This window comes from Wyeomyia smithii, chromosome 3 (genome assembly GCF_029784165.1).
Source record: "Wyeomyia smithii strain HCP4-BCI-WySm-NY-G18 chromosome 3, ASM2978416v1, whole genome shotgun sequence".
Taxonomy (NCBI): domain Eukaryota; kingdom Metazoa; phylum Arthropoda; class Insecta; order Diptera; family Culicidae; genus Wyeomyia; species Wyeomyia smithii.
In genome coordinates, this window is record NC_073696.1 from 125,497,523 (window position 1) to 125,520,733 (window position 23,211).

The following is a 23,211-nucleotide window of genomic DNA, read 5'->3' on the forward strand; positions in this document are numbered from 1 at the left end:
AAACAGAAAGTTCTGCCGACTAGCTCGCTTGATAGCAATGAAAATGACTTGTTGTCGAGACAATCTGTTGGGCATTGTGTACATCAGTGGTATCCATTTTCCAGTTGCACAGTGTGCTTTCCGTTTGCCATTCAAGAAATCTCAACCGTCCCGAGAAGATCCATTATAGTGAAGAATCCATTGTGAAAATATATACTGCCTGACACGTCTAGTAGCTGACAGCCTTGGGATTAAATTTGTTGCCCTAATGCCTTTCTTATAACATATTAGCTCCGCTCGGAACTGGAGGGGATAATTTAAATTTATTTTTTGATTCTGTGCAATTCACAATGTCATGCAACTCGAAATCGGAGTACGGGATAAAATGGTAAATATGCAATGGCAGTGTAGAAAATGATTTCTGATATTTCAGGTTTCCAGTGCAAAAGGATTTTAACAATTGAGCAATCTAAACATATAAAAATGCAGCTCTGTCTGTCTGTCTGATTCATATAGGCTTGGAAACTACTGAACCGATCGGCGTGAAATTTTGTATATAGGGGTTTTAGGGGCCGGTAAAGGTAACTAAGATAGTTCGAGACCCCTCCCTCTTCTGCAAGGGAGGGGTCCCATACAAAAAAAACACAAATATCTGCACATCTCGGAAACTAACCAAGCAAATGGAATCAAAATTTGGCAAGTGGATGTTTTTAGGAGTAACAAATATGTCCATGTTGGTTCGACACCCTTCCCTCTTCTGGAAGGGAGGGGTCCCATACAAATGAAACACAAATTTCTGCACATCTCGAGAACTAACCAAGTAAATAGAACCAAATTTTGTAGGTGGATGTTTTTAGGGGTAACAAATATATCCATAATGGTTTGACACCCCTCCCTCTTCTACAAGGGAGGGGTCCAATACAAAAGAAACACAAATTTCTGCACATCTCGGAAACTAACCAAGCAAATGGAATCAAATTTGGCAAGTGGATGTTTTTAGGAGTAACAAATATGTCCATGTTGGTTCGATACCCTTCCCTCTTCTGGAAGGGAGGGGTCCCATACAAATGAAACACAATCAACCAAATACAACCAAATTTGGTTTGTGAATGTTTTTAGAGGTAACAAGTATGTCCATAGTGGTTCGACTCCCCTCCACCTTCTGTGAGGGAGGGGTTCATAACAAATGAAACACAAATTTCTGCTTATCTCGAGAACTAACCAAATAAATGGAACCAAATAAGGGCAGGTGATTGTTTTTTGGGGGAGAAAATATAATGGTTTGACACCCCTCTCTCTTCTATAAGGGGGGGGGGGGTCCCATACAAATGAAACTCAAATTACGCACAGCTCGAGAACCAATCAATGTTTCTAGGTGTAACAAACATGTCCATAATGTTTCGACACCCTTCCTTCTTCTGGCATGTCTCCAAATACCATTTCGAAATCCAAGATGGCGACTTCCCGTTTCTGAAAAATAGCGGCAAAGACCAAATACCACCCAACATGGGTATTTCCGGAATTGTTATGATGCACTGAAGCCACGAATCGACCTCAGACAACATTTCGAATTGTAAGATGGCGACTTCCGGTGTCTGGAAAACAGCCAAAACTGATCAAGTACTACTCGATATGAGCGTTTCTTTAATCGGAATGACGCACGGAACCCGGAAATCGTTCCCAAATGCCATTTCGAAATCCAAGATGGCGACGTCCGGTTTCCGAAAAACAGCGGCAAATGACCAAATACCCCTCAATATGCGTATTTACGGGATTGTTATGATGCACTGAAGCCACAAATCGACCTATCAACCTCAGACAACATTTTGAATTGTAAGAAGGAGACTTCCGGTGTCTGGAAAACAGCCGAAAATGACCAAATACCACCCAATATGAGTGTTTCTTCAACCAGATTGACGCTCAGAGGCCAAAAATTGTCTCCTAATGCCATTTTGAAATCCAAGAGGGCGACTTCCGGATTCTGAAAAACAGCGGCAAATGATCAAATACCACCCAATATGGGTTTTTCCGGGATTGTTATGACGCACTGATGCCACAAATCGACCTCAGACAACATTTTGAATTGTAAGATGGTGACTTCCGGTGTCTGGAAAACAGCCGAAAATGACCAAATACCACTCAATATGAGCGTTTCTTTAACCAGATTGACGCACGGAGGCTCGAAACTGTTCCCAAATGCCATTTTGAAATCCAAGATGGCGACTTCCGGTGTCCGGAAAACAGCCTCAAGTGACCAAATACCACCCAATATGAGTATCTCTGGAACGAAAATGAAGATGAAAATTGACTTCAGACACCATTATGAATTGTAAGATGGCAACTTCCGGTTTATTTAAAATAGCCAAAAATGGCCGATTTCCATACAATATGAGTATCTTCGGAACCAGAATGATACACAGGAGCTAGAATCGACCACAGACACCATTTTGAATTAATTCGAAGATGGTGACATCCGGTTTCTGGAAAACAGCCGAAAATGACCCAATAACACCCAATATGGGTGTTTCTTAAACCAGAATGACGCTCATGGGCAAGAGATTGTCTCCAAATGCCATTTTTAAATCCAAGATGGCGACTTACGATTCCTGAAAAATAGCCCAAAGTGACCAAATACTACCCAATATGAGTATCACCGGATCCAGAATGATGCAAGGAGCTATAAATTGACCTTAGACAACAGTTTGAATTGAAAAATGGCAACTTCTGGGAAACAGTCGAAAATCACCGAATACTACTACATATGGATATCTCCGTAATCGAAATGATGTAGAGAAACCAAGCATTGACCCTGAACACCATTTTGAATTAGAAGATGACCTCTTTCAGTTTCTGGAAAACAACGAAAATAACTGAAATGCACCCAATATATACCGGAATAGAGGTCATGTACAAAAGCCAAAAGTTGAGGATGTTGCCATTCCGATAAAACCAATCATTTTTAAACGATATAATCCAATCTCAAGAAATCAATAAATTTGAAATGTTTAAAACTATTAAATTAAACACTAAAATAGGCGGGACGAAGTTTGCCGGGTCAGCTAGTTCAAAATAAAAACTCCATTTTTAAAGCGAAAATTCTCCGGTTTCGGCTGTGTATAATTTCCTGCAAACCTTAACAACAATCCACCAGGGAGGTAGTAAACGACCGACCAAAGTAATGAACAAATAATGAACAATTAATCATGGTAACAGAATTCTGAAATATAAGCGTTTTGTGAGTCCATTTAATAAACTCCGATCAACTTCGAATTTTCGTGGCTCAACATGAAAATGTTTTAGCCCGACGCTCATAAAGACCGATAGTTTCAAAAACGGCCATATAAAATGTGGCCATTTTAGTAATTATTCTGAGATATTTAATTTATAATAACAATTTTGTGTTTTGCTATTAAAATTTTGTTCTTTATTTCTGGGAAGGAAAACAAAAATACTGTCCACAACTTAGACACACTTTATGACATAAAAAAATCAACTTACGTCAATTTGTTCTTTCAACCCATGCACCCCTCGGCTCTGACAGCTGGTTGTTTACATTAGAAACAAACAAAATTTTCTGAACTGTTACTCAACTTTTCGTGCGCAGTGACATGTCCGAAATTTGATTGTGTGTGAATACGAGCGTAAGGAGTCTCAACGAAACATTGTTGAGAGGTATGGGGTTAGTCGTGGTGCGGTTCAGCTGGTCATTCGAAAGCGTGGCTGATCGACCGAGGGGAGGATCGAAACGCAAGTGAATATAAACTCACACGCAAAAGTTCAAGCTCACATCTTCCAATGTGTCCTCTCGAAACGCACATTGAATGCTCTGGCTTTGCACAACAAATGTGTCAAAAGGATAACGCAACAGTTGCGTAATGAATACATCGACAGAGATCGAAGTTAGAATATGTATAATATACACAACATCGTGGTGCTTCGGTAGACTTCGGTTTTGAACAAACGATCATTTTTGTGGCGCTCAAAAAACCGCTGGTTACTTTCGCGAGTCGGTGCGTGTCACAGGCTCGTGCATCCCTAATCACCGTCAGCAACCGAAACAGCCAATAGCGAGCCTTATTGCAACAGAGTTTACTGACGCTGGTGTCAGTAACGTGGAACCGAATGCATATGAATGAAGCCAGAGTCGTCGTTAAATGCAAAATGTTTTAAACAAATCCAACGTCTTTTTAATTGTTATTGATTCGATGATGTTTTTGAATAACCGGATTCATGATAGTGAATCGATCAGTTTATATTTGCATTAACCTAGTCAGTACCAAAGTCATCAGTATTGATTACTGCTTGTACTGCTTTAACGATTGCAGCATTCTGAAAAAATATTACCAATACCAGTAGAAATCATCATGGCAATACTAGCACCGGTTAATAATTCAAAAGCGTTTTGATTTTGAACTTTCCAATACATTGAACATTCGTACAAAGTATGCTCTAGAGAGACGCAATATTGTTGTGGTTAAGTACAGTCCATCTTTTGCGTGCACGAACGACCATTTGAGCGAATAAAGAAAGGTTCAAACTGGACCTTTTAAGTCGCACCATTCGATGACGCTTGCCTGAACGTAAACTGAAGATCTGTTTCGCCGAAAAGACAAGTCCTAGTTCGAGATGATTGATACTTTGATTTCAAATGTAGCGAAAGAGTGACGAGAGCCTCAAAGACCGGGATTTACAACCGACTATGAAGCACGGTGGTGGGAGTATCATGGTGTGGGGCTATTTCTCATGGGCTTGGTGGGAAACTTTTGGCTTCAAATGGTAAGTTGAGAACCTGGATTGTGTGTTAAACACAGTTCGGTCCTTACAAGTTCCAATCCCACTCCACCACGAGTCATGGACACAACTGATTGGTGTTGCCTCGGCAATGTTGTCATTCGACAATAGCTGAATGAAAAGGTGCGACTCGATCATTGGCGCGTAAACCATACTTCGGCGGTACCAAGATGGTGCGGCTCAAAACAGCGTCTGATCTCCATGTCAGAGGCGGCTGATCAACGTCAGTGTCAGCGTGGTACTGTAAACAGAGCTGGCACGATGGCCCTCCGGTGAGACAGGGGGTTGGGGAAGGCCCAACGAGCCGCCCTGGAAAACAGTATCAACGTAAGAGATAATCGAAACGAATCGAAACAATCGGCATAGACCTAGGCAACGAAATAAGGACTACGATTGGAAACTTGGGACATGCAACAGCTCAATCGTTCTGCTTTCCAGAACACGACAGCCGCCGAAGGCGAACGCCGTTACCAAATATCGAGCAACTGCAGGACGCCGGGGTTACACAGGAATACGCGCAGCGGCTGGAGGTAGCGTTACCCACGGAAGAGCAGCTTAGCGCAGCTACTCTTCAAGATGGCTGGGGGAGCATTCGATATGCCATAGGTAGCACTACTGTAGCGCTACTAGGTACAATGGCTCCTTATCATATAAATAACTGGTTTGACGATGAGGAGAAGAATGCTGCAACACCATACGAGAGCGAACGTAGAACGATACCGAGAGGCACGGAACAGCCAAAACTCAGTCCTTCGAAGGAAGAAGCGCCAGCAAGAAGACCGAGATCGCGTAGCGATGGAAAAGCTGTACCAAGCTACACTCGGAGATTCTACAAGTTGTCGACCAGCTCCCGTAAAGACTACGTACCGCAAGCTTGGACGGATGAAAGCAGCACTTCGATGAGCATCTGAACGGCGATGCAGCAGAGCGCGAGGACGGCATGGCAACTGATCTTGGTGCACGAGCAGAGAACAACAGGATTCCAGCCCTCGGTCTCCTGGCTGTAGAGGAGGAGAATGGCCGGCTGAAAAACAATAAAGATGCTGGAGTGAACCAACTTTCCAGTGAGTTGTTGAAGTAGGGTGCATTGGGTTATTGTCAAGAACGAGGAAGATATTGTGTGTCCCATCTACAAAAACGGCTACAAGCTCAAGTGCTGCAATTACTGGGCAGTCTCTCCGCTGAACGCCGCCTACAAGGTACTCTCCCAAAAACTCTGCCGTCAACTACCCCCATTTGCGAAACAGTTCGTAGGGCACTACCATGCGGGATTCATGGGTGCCCGCGTTACCACGGACCAGATATTTGCGGCTCGGAAATTCATGCAGAAATGCCGCGTATAAAGCGTGCCTACATACATATTCATCGACTTAAAATCGGCATACGACACAATCGATTGAAACCAGCTATGGCAAATTATGGATGACTACGGATTTCCGGTCAAACTTACGCGATTGCTCAAAGCGACGATGGATCGAGTGATGTGTGTAGCTCGATTATCGGGAGCACTCTCAAGCCCTTTCGAAACTCGAAAGGGTTTAAGGCGAGGTGATGGTCTCACGTGCCTACTGATTAATATTGGCCTGGTAAGTGTCACTAGAAGAGCGGAGATTAACACGATATTCCAAAAGTCGGTTTATCTGTTTGGCTTCGCCGACGATAACGACATTGTAATTCGGATCTTTGTGAAGATGGCGAAGACGTACATCGGGCTAAAGGTCGGAGCCAAACGGATTGGACAGGTCATCAATGCATCGCAGACGAAGTATGAAAGGAAGGAATTCACGTTGGTTCGAGTTCAAGTTGGTGGTGATGAAACCGAGGTGGTCGATGAGCTAGTGTACCTGGGCTCACTGGTAACTTCCGAAAACGATATCAACAGAGCATTTCATCGGTGCATTATGGCAGGTAATCGTGCATACTTTGGTCTCCGTAGGATGCTCCGATCGAGTAGAATTTGCCGCCGCACCAAGTTAACCATCTAAAAGACGCTGATCAGATGGACTTTGTTTATGGAGGACCAACGTGCCCTTGCGGTTTTCGAGCGGAATGTGTTGCGTACCATATTCAGGGGACTGCAGATGGAGAACGGAACGTGGAGAAGGCGAATGAAGCACGAATTGCAGAAGCTGCTTGGAGGGCCATCTATCGTCCACACCGCCAAGATTGGAAATTTGCGGTGGGCTGGGCATGTCGTAATGATGACGGACGACAGCCCGGTAAAGATACTGGAATCCATGCTGGAAGAATCCATGCTAAAAATTGGACTGGAAGACAACTACACCTTCTAGCAAGATAATGAAGCATACAGCGAAGAAAACAGTAGCATTCTTCAGATCAAACCAATGGTGTGGTTACTCCGAAGCTCTGGCTTGAATCCTGGACAACAAGATGGACAAAACTGACGTTACGAACAAGGAAAACTGTTTTGCTGCATCGAAAAAGGCTTGGGACGAGCTAGACCCCAACACCTCGTGGCTAAAGGTGGTATTAGTAATTATTTGTTTTTGTTTATTTTTTCAATAAAACCATGGAGTGAATTACTTTTAATCTCATACCCGTAAATAGTCAATATATTCTTTTAATATACTGAGTTTTTTAAAACTAAAATAAACAGTTTTGAAATAGCAAATTGGTTCACAAAGTTTTATCCGATTCGATTCGTTAATAATTTCGACTAACAGCAATTCGCATAAATTTCTACTTGAAACAAATTATGTAATTTCTTCACAAATCCTATTCAACAACATTTTTAATATTTTTTTTAGAAAATATACGAAATGAAGGTGTTGAATCTCAAGCGAACGGAAAAATTGAAAGTAGCTTTGTATGTGTCCAGATGCTGTTAATATTTTTGTTATTTATTTAGCAAACAGACTAAATATTAATATGAAATTAATATTTGCAAAAATGTCACGAAAAAGTATAACATCTTTCAATTGTGCGATAAGAATTTTATCGTAAAGATATTATAAAAATTTTACTCAAAATTGTGTTTAATTATTGTGTGGGTGTTTCAATAAAATCATTTGTTTTCGTCACGACTAGGATTGATCCTCGCAACGAGTAAAACGTTAGCACAAGTATAACAACGAGTTTTTTTTAACGAGTTCTCGCTTACCCCAGCCCATATTAAATTGGGTTGTTTAGCTAAATCAGTTTTTTATATCATCTGAAAGAGCTGCATTTTCTAAGCAAAACGTGATTCTCAAAAAAAATATATCGTTGTCCTTTCATTTTTAAATCACGAATTAAAACTGCTTGAAATCGCTACAAGACAGTCCAATTGACATTGTAGCGATTTAGAGCGATTTTTATTTTTTATTTAAAAATCAAAGAACAATGGTATACAATTTAAAGAAAATCACGTTTAGCTCAGAAAATTACACTCTTTCAGCTGATATATAAAAATTAAAATTCCGTGAATAGCTAAACAATTCAATTAAGAAACAGTGACTCATATCCAACGACTCCGATCGTTAATAGCGGATAACCTCAGTACCATGTATTTTGCGCTAAGAACAAAAAATGGTCAATGTGTTTTGTTGTGACCATAAAAACATGCTATTTTTATTGAGAAAATGGCAAAACAATAATTTTGATTGACATTTGCTATGAAAAACATCGTTACATTGATGAAACTATGTATACAGTAACTTCAATTTTTAGAGTTTTTCCTGGTTAGGTTTTCGGCAGGTCATCAAAAAGCTTAAAAGGAGAATCCAGAGAATCTAGATTTTCCGTTTTAGATAAGTTCTGATCCTCAAAAAGAGAAATGTGTTATATGACAACAATCTCGAATAGCCCGGAACTTATATAAGCCGTTATTGAAAAACTGCGACTGATGCACTTATACAGAATATGATTCAAAAGCACAAAGCAACGGAGGTAGAGGAGGTTGAGATTGAGTTATAACATGAGATGAATGCGGAATCTAACGTGTAGGCGTTTTAGTGGGAATCTAATATCTGATATCCGAATAATCATTTTGCCTATTATAAAACATTCCACAACATAAACTGCTCATTTTGATTAGCTAGTAATACCATTTTCCACCAGTATGCTGCTTTATTTTCTGGCTCAAATCAAACGAAGAATTCCTCTATATCAGTTTTTATTGAATATTTGGCGATCGGTGAACTTTTGAAATATTTGCGTTCAATGCTCACTGAAACAGCCCCGCTAGTACATATCGTTAGTGCATTTAGCAGAGTGGAAATTATCTGACTGCATTCACTAGGTACGGAATTTGATTGGATCGCATAATTACGGCAAATTGAACTAACTAAAAAGCGTCTAGCAAAGAGTAAAAGCAGGTCACCAGCCAATCAAGTCATCCGGGCATAGATAACTCTCGGAGCTAATTTATTGTAATTTGAGCTTCAAATGAAAAAAGCTATATGATGTCATCAAGGTTTTAATTTGATATATCGTCTAAAAATTTTGTTATATTTCACAGTTTCATGTCAATTTAGTTGTTTCCCTGACGTCGCGTGTGTCTTGTTAATTGTTAAAATGTCAGTGTTTAACTCCGCTGCAGGGAATAAAAAGAACAGGTTTTCTAGACATTGCATTATTTTAATTCTAACAAGAAACCAAGAACTTTTTATACATGGATTTATACTCGTTCGCTAGCATCAAAACCACAGAGAAAAGCAGCCAGCAGTATGACACAGCAACCACTTCATCAAGACGACTCTCGTGTCAGTTCAGAAAGTTTGTAGCGCAATACGTTGTTATACAGAAGTGACCTGAAATTTTTAAAGGCAGCCGTTGGCTAAGACCGGATCACAATCCATCCCAGGATGAATTTTGTGTCACCCGCTCAGGGGAATTACAAAAACTGGGAGCAATACTATTTCAGAAATCATAAATTTCCGCTATACGTTGTGTGGCTTGGGGCTATTGCTTTTACTTATGCTGTGTCAACCTTTTGTTCGTCGACAGAGAGCTAGAATTCCAATTCATGAGCCGGCAGGATTTATTCATTTTCTTTTCGTTGCTCTCGACCTTGGACTAGGTACTATGCTGAAACCTTTTAGGTCAGTCCGTTGTTGGCGGCTGCTAAGTTAAGCGACAAGAAGCAATTATTCTTAGCAGACTATCGTTCAACTTTCTTGTGCCCGGGTGAAAACCGTGGAATTGAGTGGCTCCGTGGGTTCTACCTATTTATAAAGATGAAAGACAATTCATACAACCTCACTTAAATGCAATGCTGTAAACTTGTGAACAAAATACAAAACATAAAACTTTTAGGAAGCGACTAGTGATAAAAACAAGAATATAACTTTGTTAAATTGTCTAATTAATTTTAGACATGTCTACACAACCGGTTATATTTTTAAAATTATTGCCACACATTGTTTATAACACATTCATTGTCAGTACCATAAGCACGGCTTATGTTGTTTCTGCTGCGGACGATTCAACCATGCGGTGCCGGAACGATGAATTATAAAAGTTTCCTCGCACGGATTTTAAATTGTCACCCAGAGCGAAAACATATTACTATGTTCTAAACTGATTCCGATTTTGTTCGCCTGTTTGGATGAAGAGAAACTTATTTCAAGTTGGGAAAACTCTGCTCCACATATGCGCTCAGCTGGGAAAAAAAATCAATATTTTCCAGAGTCTAACTCTTACGCGCTAGCCTAAAAGTCTTGGCACAGGGTTATGGGTGTAATTTGATGAGACAAATTATTTACGCAGCTTAGAGGCACGAAATAATTCACCACGTAGTACTGCACGAACGAACCGAGAATAGTACATACATATGAGAACAAAGCTTTTGAAAAATTACCGAACAGCTTTACGCCGTAGGTCACAACTTACCGTGAATGTGGGCGTGCTTTCGCAGCACACTTCTGGCTTTTCTGATGATTCAACCGATATCACGATTGTGTCGTCTGCGCTGTCGTACAATACCGAGGATAAGGTCTGGAAAACAAGTGAGAAATACTGCTGAATTACCAAGTGAAAGTATTCAGAGAAAAGGAACAAATTGTGTTATGGAAATAATTGGAAGTGTGAGGAAGATTTAGGCCTTGTTATTATGCGTAAAGAAGGTCTACCTTTCACATTTGTCATCTTGGGAATTCGCTTTGCATAAAATAAAGTGATTGGAAAACCATTTCATGCTGGGGATGGAAATAAATTCCAGAAAAGTAAAACCTATATTCATTCTTTTCTTAGTTACTTTTTTTGAGAATGATTGTGCAGAGAGTGATAAACATGAAGTACCTCCATCCAACATCTGCTGATGGAGTTGCATGGTTGTCGATGGGCAAGTTTTATTTGTGAGCTAAAGTGACAAACGGTGGAACTCGTGATTCGGTCTTGGAGAATCTTCAAAACATTAAAATTTTTCGCCCGATTTCTGCATAATAAAAGAGATCTTTTGAAAATAAATGACAGTATACTCCAGCTTCGACAAGTTGAGGTTAAACGACCCAAGGTTGTGCATATTCAATTTCGAGGTGTCAATTCCATTCAATTTGCCGCGTGCCGATAGCTCGCTCCACAAGTATAATTTTCTAATTTGATGTACGACAAACTTGCAGCCCTAAAGTAAAGCTACAAGTTTGTTGAGGAAAGCAATGCTCTAACTCTTGTGCATATAGTGTGAGAGCCCATATTCAGCGGGATGTTCAGCCAATATTCGCGGTGAATATTATAATATTCACCGCGAATATTGACTGAATATTGCACTGAATATGGGCTCTTACGCCTGAAGCGCTATTTAATGTTTGCTGTGGTGAAGCAAACATAAAATAGAATTTTCGTAGGAAACGCAATAAGTATTTCCGAGTCTTGTGCTTTTGAAATTTCGAAGTGGTGACTCGAAGTCGGCCATTTTTGGATTCAATTAGGTTTCACCTTGATGCTTCTATGAACTCTTTTGATGTCTCGAAGTTAAAGGTTTTCTGAAAAGTTTGAAACAACCCTCTTTCTTGAACAATTTGTTAACATGCTGTTAGAACGTAAAAAACTGATGTCTTGAAAGAAAACATGCTGGTAAAGGCAAAGTACCGTACAGTGCAGGTGGAGCAAAGCGCCGCTGCACAGTGGGATCAAACTGAAAAAAGACGAATCAGGGTCTTGACGTTTTAGTATAGAGGTGTCTTCGGAGAAGTTTCCTAATATGCGATATGAAGTATTTTGAGATATTCGTTAAAAATATTATTGTGGGGGTATACTGTCAAAATGGAAGCAACAACATCTAGTTGCAAGATATCTAGTTTAGGTCTTCAGCAAAGTTGTAGAACTATAAAATGTATGGTTTTTTCTCGAAAATGCTAAGTGTCCATGTTGTAAGACCATTAAGATTTAGTTAAAACAACTCCTTAAAATAACTGGAGCGAAACAATATCGTTGTTTGCGTATCGCCTTGGGTTGCATGCAATCGACCCATACGATGAGTTTGGAGATCTTAGCTGGAGTACTACCATTGAAAAACCGCTTCTGGAGCCCGTCTTCCCGTATTCTAATCAAATGTGAGGTCTTGAACCGTCCCGTGATTGAAAATTTTGAAAGGTTAATCGAACTTAATTCTCAAACCCGTTTTATGACATTGTATTTCAATCACATGTCCCAAATTATTAACCCTTCTTCGAATATTCCAAATCGTGTCGACTTATCAAATACTTCTGATTCTACTGTGTTTTTCGATACATCCATGATAGAAGAAACTCGTGGAATCCCGGATCATTTACGCGTGCAGCAGATCCCTAAAATTTTTTCCAATAAATATCGAAACATCAACTGCGACAATATGTACTACACTGACGGATCACTTCTTGATGGGTCCACTGGCTTCGGTATCTTCAATAACAATTTAACCGTCTCCCATAAGCTCGATAATCCTGCTTCTGTTTACGTCGCAGAATTAGCTGCAATTCAGTACACCCTAGGGATTATCGAAAAAATGCCCACGGACCATTATTTCATCTTTACGGACAGTCTCAGTTCCATTGAGGCTCTCCGATCGATGAAAGATGTTAAGTACTCTCCGTATTTCCTGGGGAAAATACGGGAACATCTGAGTGCTTTATCCGAAAAATGTACTCAGATTACCTTAGCGTGGGTCCCTTCTCACTGCTCGATACCGTGTAATGAGAAAGCGGACTAAGGTGGGCGCAACAAACGGTGATATTTATGAAAGACCAATTGCCTTTAATGATTTTTTTGCATTTGTACGTCAGAATACGATCCTCAGTTGGCAAAATTTATGGACCAAGGGGGAACTGGGAAGGTGGTTACATTCCATAATCCCCAAGGTATCGACGAACCCGTGGTTCAAGGGGTTGGATGTAGGTCGGGATTTCATTTGCGTGATGTCCCGGCTTATGTCCAATCACTATAGATTTGACGCGCATCTCCGTCGTGTTGGGCTCGGGGAGAGTGGTATCTGTGCCTGTGGTGAAGGTTATCACGACATAGAGCACGTTGTTTGGTCATGCCCTGTACACCGTGACGCCAGGTCTAGATTAATAGCTTCCCTGCAGGCCGAAGGTAGGCAGCCGGCTGTTCCTGTTCGTGATGTTTTGGCGAGCCGTGACCTTTCCTACATGTCCCTCATATACGTTTTCCTGAAATCCATCCACGCCCCAGTTTAGTCCTATCCCCTTCCGCCTGCATCCAACCAAACGACAAGAACACGTTAAGACCCCGGATCCGGAAACAGCAACTAGACCCGCACGATACTCTCAGGCCCCGAGGGAGACAACCCAATATGCCAGTCCGTAATATCTTGGCCCAACAGCGGAACATATTCAATATGCTACTTACCTATGGCGATGGAAAACCAGCAAACAACAAATCAGTGCTTTTAATGCAAAACATTCTAGCTTTAAGTTAGATTTAGTTTCAGCTCGTAGTCGGCAGCGAGGATAAAAAATTTGCTTTTAGTTATTAAGATACTTTAGAAAGTAAGCTACCAGATATAATTGGCGCCGTTAAACATTGAATTGTATTTATGCCGTGTCAAATAAACTATAGATGAAGAAAAAAAAACTCCTTAAAATCAAATTATTGAGTTTCTTGAGTTTGAATCGCATTTAATCGAGTTGGCATATTCTACAAAGTTATTGATATATCAAGATACATAACTATTCTTAAGACTACAACATCGTATATCGAATATTTTGCTTTAAAAATTAGTTTCAAGCCTAAATTTTACTTGTTTTTTAATTAATACTCTTCAAAAATACAACTTTCTGGCAGCCAAAATTAGCATAATTTAATTAGTCGTTATGTACACTAGAAGTGTGCGGAAAAACATGATGATGATGAATGTTATTTTTTCTCTCTGTTTTTTGTTCTCTTAGTTCTTCTGAATTATGTGGTCTTAGTTTAGTAAAGGGGTTTTCAATAAAAGCGTTACAAAAGCAGATCGATACACGATCTAACAACGAACGAGATTATTGAAATTTACTACCGAAATTCGGAGTCAGTGACCTCAACTTCAAGAGAGCTACGTACGAGAGAGAGAGGGAGAGCGAGACAGGGAGAGAGAGAAACTGAGAGAAAGAGGGAGAGAGAGGAACAGAAAGGGAGAGAGAGAGGGAGAGAGAGGGGGAGAGAGGGAGAAAGAGAGAGGAGAGGGAGAGAGGGAGATAGAGAAAGATATAGAGAGGGAGATAGAGAGGGAGATAGAGAGGGAGATAGAGAGGGAGATAGAGAGGGAGATAGAGAGGGAGATAGAGAGGGAGATAGAGAGGGAGATAGAGAGGGAGATAGAAAGGGAGATAGAAAGGGAGATGGAGAGAGAGAGAGAGATAGGGAGAGAGAGAGAGAGAGAGAGAGAGAGAGAGAGAGAGAGAGAGAGAGAGAGAGAGAGAGAGAGAGAGAGAGAGAGAGAGAGAGAGAGAGAGAGAAGATCTGTCCCAACCACCATCGCTAACGGTAGGTCATCGAGTTGCATGAGTCCCCCAAAAGTCGATTGCCGATCCTGAGAGAGCACCGCAAAGAGTTAGCTAGGTTGAGTGAGAACTGATCACTTTTAAAGCATGAGGAAATATTTCGGAGGTCTAAAGGAGTGTTCATAGATTTCAGCGTGCAACTTCAATAGGTTTTGAAGGGCCCGGGCAGATATGTTCGGGGGCTCTCCTTCCTAAGAACATTCAAAGGAAAGAAAATTGCATGTAGGGTAGTTTGGGGTAATTTGGACCCCTGGGGTGAAATGGACAGGTGCTTTATCTTGGAAAGTATTACATTTTTGGGTTCCATGTACTACTTCATCCTTTCCTTGAACTACTAAACCCTAACTAATATAAAAATTTCATGGTTTGCTGTGACAGGTGCACCGCAGTGCCAATGTAAACAAAGGAAACATCAAAAGTTGATTTTGCTGTAAGTTTTACGCTCGTGTATTTAAGGTGCTTTGAGAACTTCTTCGATGTTTTCAGTCTAATGAGCTTTGAGCCGTGTTTGTCTAGTAAATAAGTACATTTTAATGAAAGATTGCGATAAGTTTGATCGAAAATAGTGGAAGGAATTGAGTTTTTAGAAAGGCGTCCTGTTTGGGGTAAAATGGACTGTTTTTTTGGGGTGATATGGTCAGACGAGTTTGAAGTAAATTCTTTTGTCGGACTGATGCCGCGGGCATATAAAAACAAACGGATAGACGGCGGTGTACAAAAAATGAACTGTAAAAAGTGTTGCAGGCAATCTGGGATGATTTATCTGTACAAAAAGTGTTTTCAATGCCCCGCAGAGTGGCGGGTTTCTGAACAAAAGTTGGAAAAACCTAATTTTTTTTCTAAAAGGCTTGAAAATGACGTATAGTGCCAATTTTTGGGTGCTGAACTCATTTCTGATGTCCGAAAATATTGTTCCCCTAAAATGCCGTTAAACCTTTCTTATTATCAGATTTATTTTTTTGTTCAGATCATGTTCAATATTGGTATACTTGTTCTTTATCGAAAAACCCGTATTTTTTGTTTTGTCCTTAGTGTGATCCATTTTGAATTAAAGTTACCAAAAATCGGCAATCATTTTTCAAAAAATTGTAACTTTTGAGCCGTTTGACCGATTAAAAGATTTAATGGAAAATTTAAGGAATTTGATAGGCCTTTCAAGGAAAAATAAGAAATCGTACGTCAACGTACATTCGTTATATATTTTTCAGTTTCGCGAGTTTGGGATTAACGGATTTGGAACGACGATATGCAAACCGGGACCCAAAAATTCGGAAAATACGGTTAATTTCATACAGGCTGTTGATTATCCGATCATTCCGAACTGTTTCACGAGACTGTACGGTACACAAGAGTTCTGAAAAATAACATAAATTTCCCCTCAAAACGAAACTCGTTGATCCAAAATCAGATCAATATTGAGGGAATTACGTAATCGAAGTTAAGCTCAAAATTGTGATTTTCGAACATAAAAATCATTGAAATTTCCTGACACAGCAACATTCAAAGTGCTGCCAAAAATCGGTATATCATCCGATTCTCATGAAACTTACATCACACATACACTAACACACACACATACACACACATAGGCAGAAGACACACACAATCACACACACATACACACGCACACAGTCACACACACTCACGCGCACACACGCACACAAACACACACACACACACACACACACACACGCACACGCACTCACACACACACACACACACACACACGCACGCACACACATGCACATACACGCACGCACACACATGCACACACACAAACGCGCGTGTGCGACACACGATCGCATACTCAGTTTCTAGTATGAATAATTGGAGAAGGGAAATTTTTTTGGCCTACTGTGGAACCACTGTGCAATGCCTAAGAATTGCAGTTATCATTCCGTATGCCTGATACCACCTTCTACTGTGTATTAAGCAACTATTGATACTATAAAACTCACATTTTTTACCCTGTCCACATCACCCCAAACCCTGTCCATAATACCCCAATAGCTGTCCATTTTCACCCCAAACGATTTTTTTATGTCCGAAAATCATAATTTTTAGTTTCGTTATTTTTTTTGTTCTTTTGACCTCAATATCAAGGTTTTTTCGTTCAGAAACATAGAAAACAGATCAATATTACTATAGTACATTACGTTTATGGGATAGAAAAAACAGGTTACGAAATAACAGGAGTTTTCCTTAGGGGGTTCAAATTACCCCAAACTACCCTAAGTGTTTTCGATAGCGTTTATTTTCATACACATTATCTGGTTTCCATGACCAGGACTCTACAAGTCCAATCCCTAGCAAGGGGGCCCGTCGACATCTGCCACGTTTACCCCTCATTAAATCTCGTCAGGGCCTAACCTTTAGTGATGGTTTGATAGCAGCTTCTAAGTGAGGTACGCTTCCACTAGTTTTCATCAACAAAGGCGTCAAAGTTATTGCTGTTTATTATAAAACAGAAGTTTGAAGAAAATGGTTGCCCCGAGTATTACAAAACTCCTCGGAGATGACCACTATGTGTTTCAGCAAAACGGTGCACCAGCGCATACTGTAAACTTGGTTCAAGGCTGGTTCAGGGACAATTTGAAGGATTTTCTAGATAAAAATGAATTGCCGCTAAGCTCTCCAGATCTGACCCCTATTGATTTGTTTGCTTAGCTCTAAAAGATAGCGACTTTTGCTGAACACAAGATCTTAAAACAGTTCAAAGCGGTTATCCAGAAAATCTGCGATGAAAACACAGCGACAGCTTCGAAAAGCGTTTGAAGTTGGTGAAGTTAAATAAGGGAGGGGTTATTCCAAAACATTTACTGTAGAATGTGAATACATGAAAAGTACTTTCAATAAAAAAATACTCAGAAAATAAATTTGTGATTTTTACATATCATTATGGAATTTTTAAATTGTATCTGGATTTATTGAACACAGTTTTATATCCGAAAATGAACTTTGGGTTTTTACCAAGACACACCGTAAAGTAAATTGGTGATTTAAGCAACATGGTAATTTTTCTGTGATTTGAAACATCCTGTACGAATATCAAAAAAAAATTACAGTGAGACCAGTTATAAGAAAAATTACGCATTAAAAAAACTTTTTTGAACATCATGAACATCGCCAAAACAAAATTTCAGGATTGAGCCACAGGAACTATAGCCAAGAACAGTTCACAAACACAGCACAGATTATTATGGCATGTCCGCTTTATCTTCACGCCTGAGCATGAACACAATTTTTCACGCACGTTTATCACAGAATCCGGGTCATGCATCCTCACCTAAGGTGTCAAGAAGCCACAAAAGTTCTGCAATATCACAATGAAAACAATATCAACCCATCTAACAGCACGATCTGACTTTTCGCAAAACGTTTGCCTTCAATCATCACAAAATAATGTCCAAAATGAATTTTTCTATCAAAACCATTATTGGATCACTGTATCATGTCTAAAGTTCTCTTAGCGTCCCTGAGAAAGCTCCGCTTTCTCACTTGGGAAAGGTTGAAATAGTAGGTATGCCCCACCTATATTTCCTTTCATTACGTGTGGCAGACATGAAGGCAGCTAGTCGCGGAAAATTGCGCGGCGCCGGATTGTGGTGAGAAGTGAAAAAGGTTTCCTGACGTAAATATAATCTGCTATTCACCGCAGCGGTAGCAGCACAAATAAAATCTGGCTTATACCGTAGTCTGTTGAAGGAAACCTTCATTAATGCCTCATCTTGTTCCCGTAATGGATAGCCTATTTAGTCGGTAGCGAGCAGTGGAGATGTTTGATTCGTGGTTCTTATTAACAACTTTTTGCATCCAGCACCATTCGTTGATCTTGCTGGGTGTTTTTTTATGTATAACGAAAAAGCAATAAGGTTGTTGCCGAGAGCGGTGCATGCAGAGAATTTTTCTTGTACACACTGAAAATATACATAGCGTTTTTTTTTGTTTGTTTCGGGAAGTCAATCAGTGCTTACACGGAATGGCTTAGGGAATATTACAATTCTTTGAGGCGCAAATCTGATTTGTTAAATAGAATGATGTAATTTTTTACTCGAGAAGCTTTCTAGGAAGACCCAAGGATGCAACTTGATCAACTGGAACAGTATTCCATGTCCTAGTAGCCACGAGCTGAGTTGATTTACTCCCAGGCAGTGCGGGTGACTCAACATGAAACAGGATAATGTTGTAAATTATGTATTCAAATGTATCGCAGAAAAATTACCTTTTTATCTTTCTTATTATCGTCGGAGTCTTCATCGTCTTTCTTCTTGCCCTGATAGCGTCCGTTACGATTACGCTGCCGTCTGGTTAATCCCTGCCGGCAACGAGTGCCACATGCTACTGCTGACAATTTGCTTGCATAGTAGTACATAGCCATACGTCAAGACGGTGGGGGAATACATTTATAGGCGCACACGGATGGGTTACCAGGCATCGGCTTTTGCAGTATCACGGATCCTGTTGTTCGGCCTGATGGTACCGCTCCCAAGGCATCGCCACCGTTGATTCCTGGTCGCAACAGTGGCCACCGGTGCTGTGTACCGTCTCCTATCGGTATTACGTCCGATGTCTCTGCAGGGGTTCATACGAGTGTGCAACGTGTCAGCGGATCCTGTTCATGACGTGCCTTGGCTGGTGGGAATGTTGATGCTACTTCTCCGAAACGATGACGAAACACGTGCTTGTTATGATTATCCAGCACTGTGGACGAGGACGACAGCAGGAAAAAGTTTCATTATTAATCATGCTTATTTTCATGGTAGTAGGAAATTGGGCTAGTAGGTAGGTATATTTGTTTGTTTCAATAACCTGGAGATTCACAACTACATAAAGGTTATGTAGTCGTAGACTTGATGTTAAGAACTTTTTTTCTACTCTAACAAAAGCATCCTATGCCAATCGACCCAGCTTAAGCATATATGCGTTTGTGTTAAAAATAATGGTGGCAGAATTCCACAAGACATCAACTTAATTGATCATTTAAAGCAATTACATAAATTTACTTAATATATAAATTCAACTTAAGCAAAATGGGATTTTAAATTCAGCATGTATCGTTTTGAAAAAAAATCTGGCTGTAGGTCGAAAATTGCAGGCTAAGCATGAACTTGCAAAGAAAATAATACGAAATTTTTGTTATACTTTGAAGAATCGAGAAGAAACTAAGTTACTTAAGCACTAACGAGTAAAATTTATGACGATGTTCTAGGGAGGGCTTTAATACAAATGAAACACAAATTTCTACATAAGTCGAGAACTAATCAAGGCTGTTTGACACCCCTCACTCTTCTGAAAGAAGACTCTGGAAGAGAAGGGTCCCATGCTATTTCAGCATAAGTCGGGAACTAATCAAGTGAATGGAATCAAATTTGGCATGTGGAAGTATTCGATTATTTCCACACTCTGGAATAGGGGATGGGGGGCTCCCATAAGATTGAGATATTTTAACCAATTTTCTTGGAAAACAGCCCAAAATGAACGGGATGATGTACAGCAGTCAAAAATTGACTCTAGATGCCAATTTGATATCCTAGATGGAATCTTCTTGTTTTGGGAAAATAGAATAGTCAAAAGTGGCCGAACACAAGCCAATATCGGTATTTCCGGAACCAAAATAATACTCGGAGGCTAGGAATTGACTACACATGAATATTTGAAATCCAAGATGATGACTACTGGTAATGGAAAACAGCCGAAAGTGACCTTTGGATGTACAGGGAATCAATTTAGAATGCTTAAAATTATTTGGATAAAGAAAAGAAATGGGCGGGATGAGTTTACCGAGTCAGCTACTAGCATATAATAATGGATCACCATGGAAGTCGCATCAGAAATATTTTCTCACGGTAGTATTTCGAAATAGGTCAACCTACCTATATCAGACAACCATTTCGTACATTGAAATAAAAGAAAATAAAATATTTTTCAATAACCGAACACAATGAAAAGCTGAGTGTGCACACATTTACAGTCAAATACGTTTGTACAAACATTTGCTACTCTGTGGATCTATACACGCCCTAATTGTTCATGAGAGAAGCGAAATATTTCGCATATAAATTCAATTTTAATTACCAAACACGTCTATTAGAACCAAATGTGCCAAAGTTGGTGTAACATAATCGCAAAACCCAGGTGCACTAAATGGTAGAAGCAATGGATAGACGGCCTCGCTGTTCATTCGGTAACTTATCACGGTCGATGCTATGTGCTTCACCCTCACGGTAAAAGAAACATTCTTTTTCAACGAGGTAATATTTGTTTTAACGGACTGTTGCAAACCGGAAAGATGCTGCAGTTTTTGAATATTACAAGTTTGGTTTCGTCAGTTTTTTAAACATTTATCTTGAACGAATTGGTAACTAAATTTCGATAGGTACGAACATGGTGATCTGATAGTTTTAAGAAACATCTTAGCATTTTCCAAAAGATACAGCCGATGGTAATTTAATTATTTCCATAGTACGAATCTAGGCAGCTTTCATAGTACAGTTATTTACAGAAAAAGGCAATAAAGCTCTTTCATAGTGCGAATGTTAAAAAAAGGTATGGATTTTACATAAAATTCATAACTGAAACAATTTGCTATATCCTCAGAAGTCCTATTGCAGACCTGCGTTCATCTATTTTGGTACTGGTCCTGCACTACAAATTTAGCAAAAGGTTCGCGGTGGACTGATCCATTTTGAAAGCGAGAATCTTCTGGTTTCTATTGTGTATGGTTTCCTGTAAACCTCAACTATAACCCGCCAGGAAGGTAGTGGAAGACCGGCCATGGTAGTGGACAGAAAAGAACTTTTTTCTTTTTGTCAAATCGTGGTTCAAGCTTAGTGGCTCGGCAATCAATCAAAATATATACAAGAACGAATGTTTGAATAACATTATGATTCCATTTCGTCGTATGTGTTTTGACCAGAGAAAATATCACCACAGTACGTCAAAAAACCACAAACGTTTCTGAACAACCACTCGGTTCCATTTGTACCCCAAATACGCAACCCAACGAATCCACCTCAGTGTCGTCCAATCGAAGATTTCTTTGGGATTTTGAGTTCCTTCGGTGCAAAAATAACTGGAAATCAACGAATTGTGAACAGTTGATTGGTAGAATAAAAAAATGCATTCGAAAAGCTGCCTTGAAGACCGTACAACGCTCTTTAATCAGCATCATAAGAAAACTAACGGACTTTTCTCAAGTGCTCAATTTTTTTGTTAGTTCACAATGAATGTATCTTCATGGAAAAAAGCAGTTTTTCTTCAAGTTCTTCCACCATTTCTTGACAGCTGTAGAAAAAAAAATTAGAATTTTTAGTTGTCACCCGTTAAATGACTGAAAACAAGTTCCCAAAAATTCAGGCCATAATTAATTACCCTCTAGTGCCCAAATTAGATTTTGAACGGACTTCGAAAAAATTACTATGAAGCTTTATAAACATGCTCAAGTTCTTATTCAACCTTTTCAGATGTTCAACTGAAGACCGTCTAAAGGCGGCACTGAGCACTAGAGGGTATGCTTAACAACTTTGCCGAAGACACTAGAGGGCTAGGATGTCCCAAAAAATTCTATAGCTGTTCAAAGTTGAGTATTTAATATTGTCGAAAATAATTTTTTCTGCCAACACTACCAGTGTACCGGCGTCAGTTAGATTTTCATCAGAAGTAACCTCTGAAACACGTTGTAGATTTTACCTACGCCTAGAAAATTGACCTAAATTTGTTTGCTTGATCTAGCTGAGTGTATAAACTCGTTACGATAGGTTATTTCTGATAAAAACTCTGCTAATGTACCGGACATTGCATCGGTAGTGTTGGCAGAAAACAAGATTTTCAGCATTTAATTCGATATACTCAACTTTGAACAGCTATAGCTCTTCTTAGGGACATCCAAGCTCTTCAGTGTCTTCGCAAAGTAGTTAGGCATCAAAAATACTATACAAATACAAATTTTGCACAGGGTGTTTTTCGGGTAGGTGAACATTTTGTGTAGGGTTTTGACGTGGGACTAAGTCTTTGTTTACTATACTGAGATGCATTCTGTAAAATTGGAAATGAAGCTGGCAAATGTTGCGTCAGATTTCAAACGTTAATAACAGCACAGTACCAAAAAATGAAATTTACAACTAATACAAATGAAAGCACATAACGATTTCTAGCACATAAAGTGAAAAACATATACAATTTCACACCGTAAATAATGTACAATACAGAATCGTTTTAAGACATGTAAATTTGTACGTTAATTGATATAAACTTAAAGCTTCGAATATAAATATGCATGCAAATTCACAATATATTCATTTACTTTGCATGAGAATATAATGCCACACGGAATATTACGTGGCTTCCAATGCTCCATTTATGTGCATTTAAAGTAATGGAAATTTTCTTTACTGTGAGCATAACCACTTGATGGATAACAATAACCAATATATTGTATAACAATTTTGTAATATGCTAGTTATCACTCTAATTTCATTGCTAAGCGGTGAAATTGCTAAAAAGTTTCAATGACAAATTTACA

The 23,211-nt window shown here is 39.6% G+C and overlaps 1 protein-coding gene across 5 annotated transcripts in view; it reads right to left on the reverse strand.

Annotated features, from left to right (window-relative positions):
• Positions 1–23,211, reverse strand: part of LOC129730037 (ras-GEF domain-containing family member 1B-A) — a 109,830-nt gene that overhangs the window by 69,311 nt on the left and 17,308 nt on the right. For 2 of the 5 annotated variants that reach the window (XM_055689010.1, XM_055689012.1), the window contains exons 2-3: positions 18,913–19,391; positions 10,603–10,707 (exon numbers count right to left, since the gene is read on the reverse strand). In XM_055689010.1, coding sequence (XP_055544985.1) covers positions 10,603–10,707; positions 18,913–19,068 — 261 coding nt within the window. In that variant the 5' untranslated portion in view covers positions 19,069–19,391. Of the gene's footprint in view, positions 1–10,602; positions 10,708–11,010; positions 11,147–17,976; positions 18,071–18,221; positions 18,608–18,664; positions 18,852–18,912; positions 19,392–23,211 lie in introns of those variants that run through there. The other 3 variants (XM_055689009.1, XM_055689014.1, XM_055689013.1) reach the window with 3 other exon arrangements.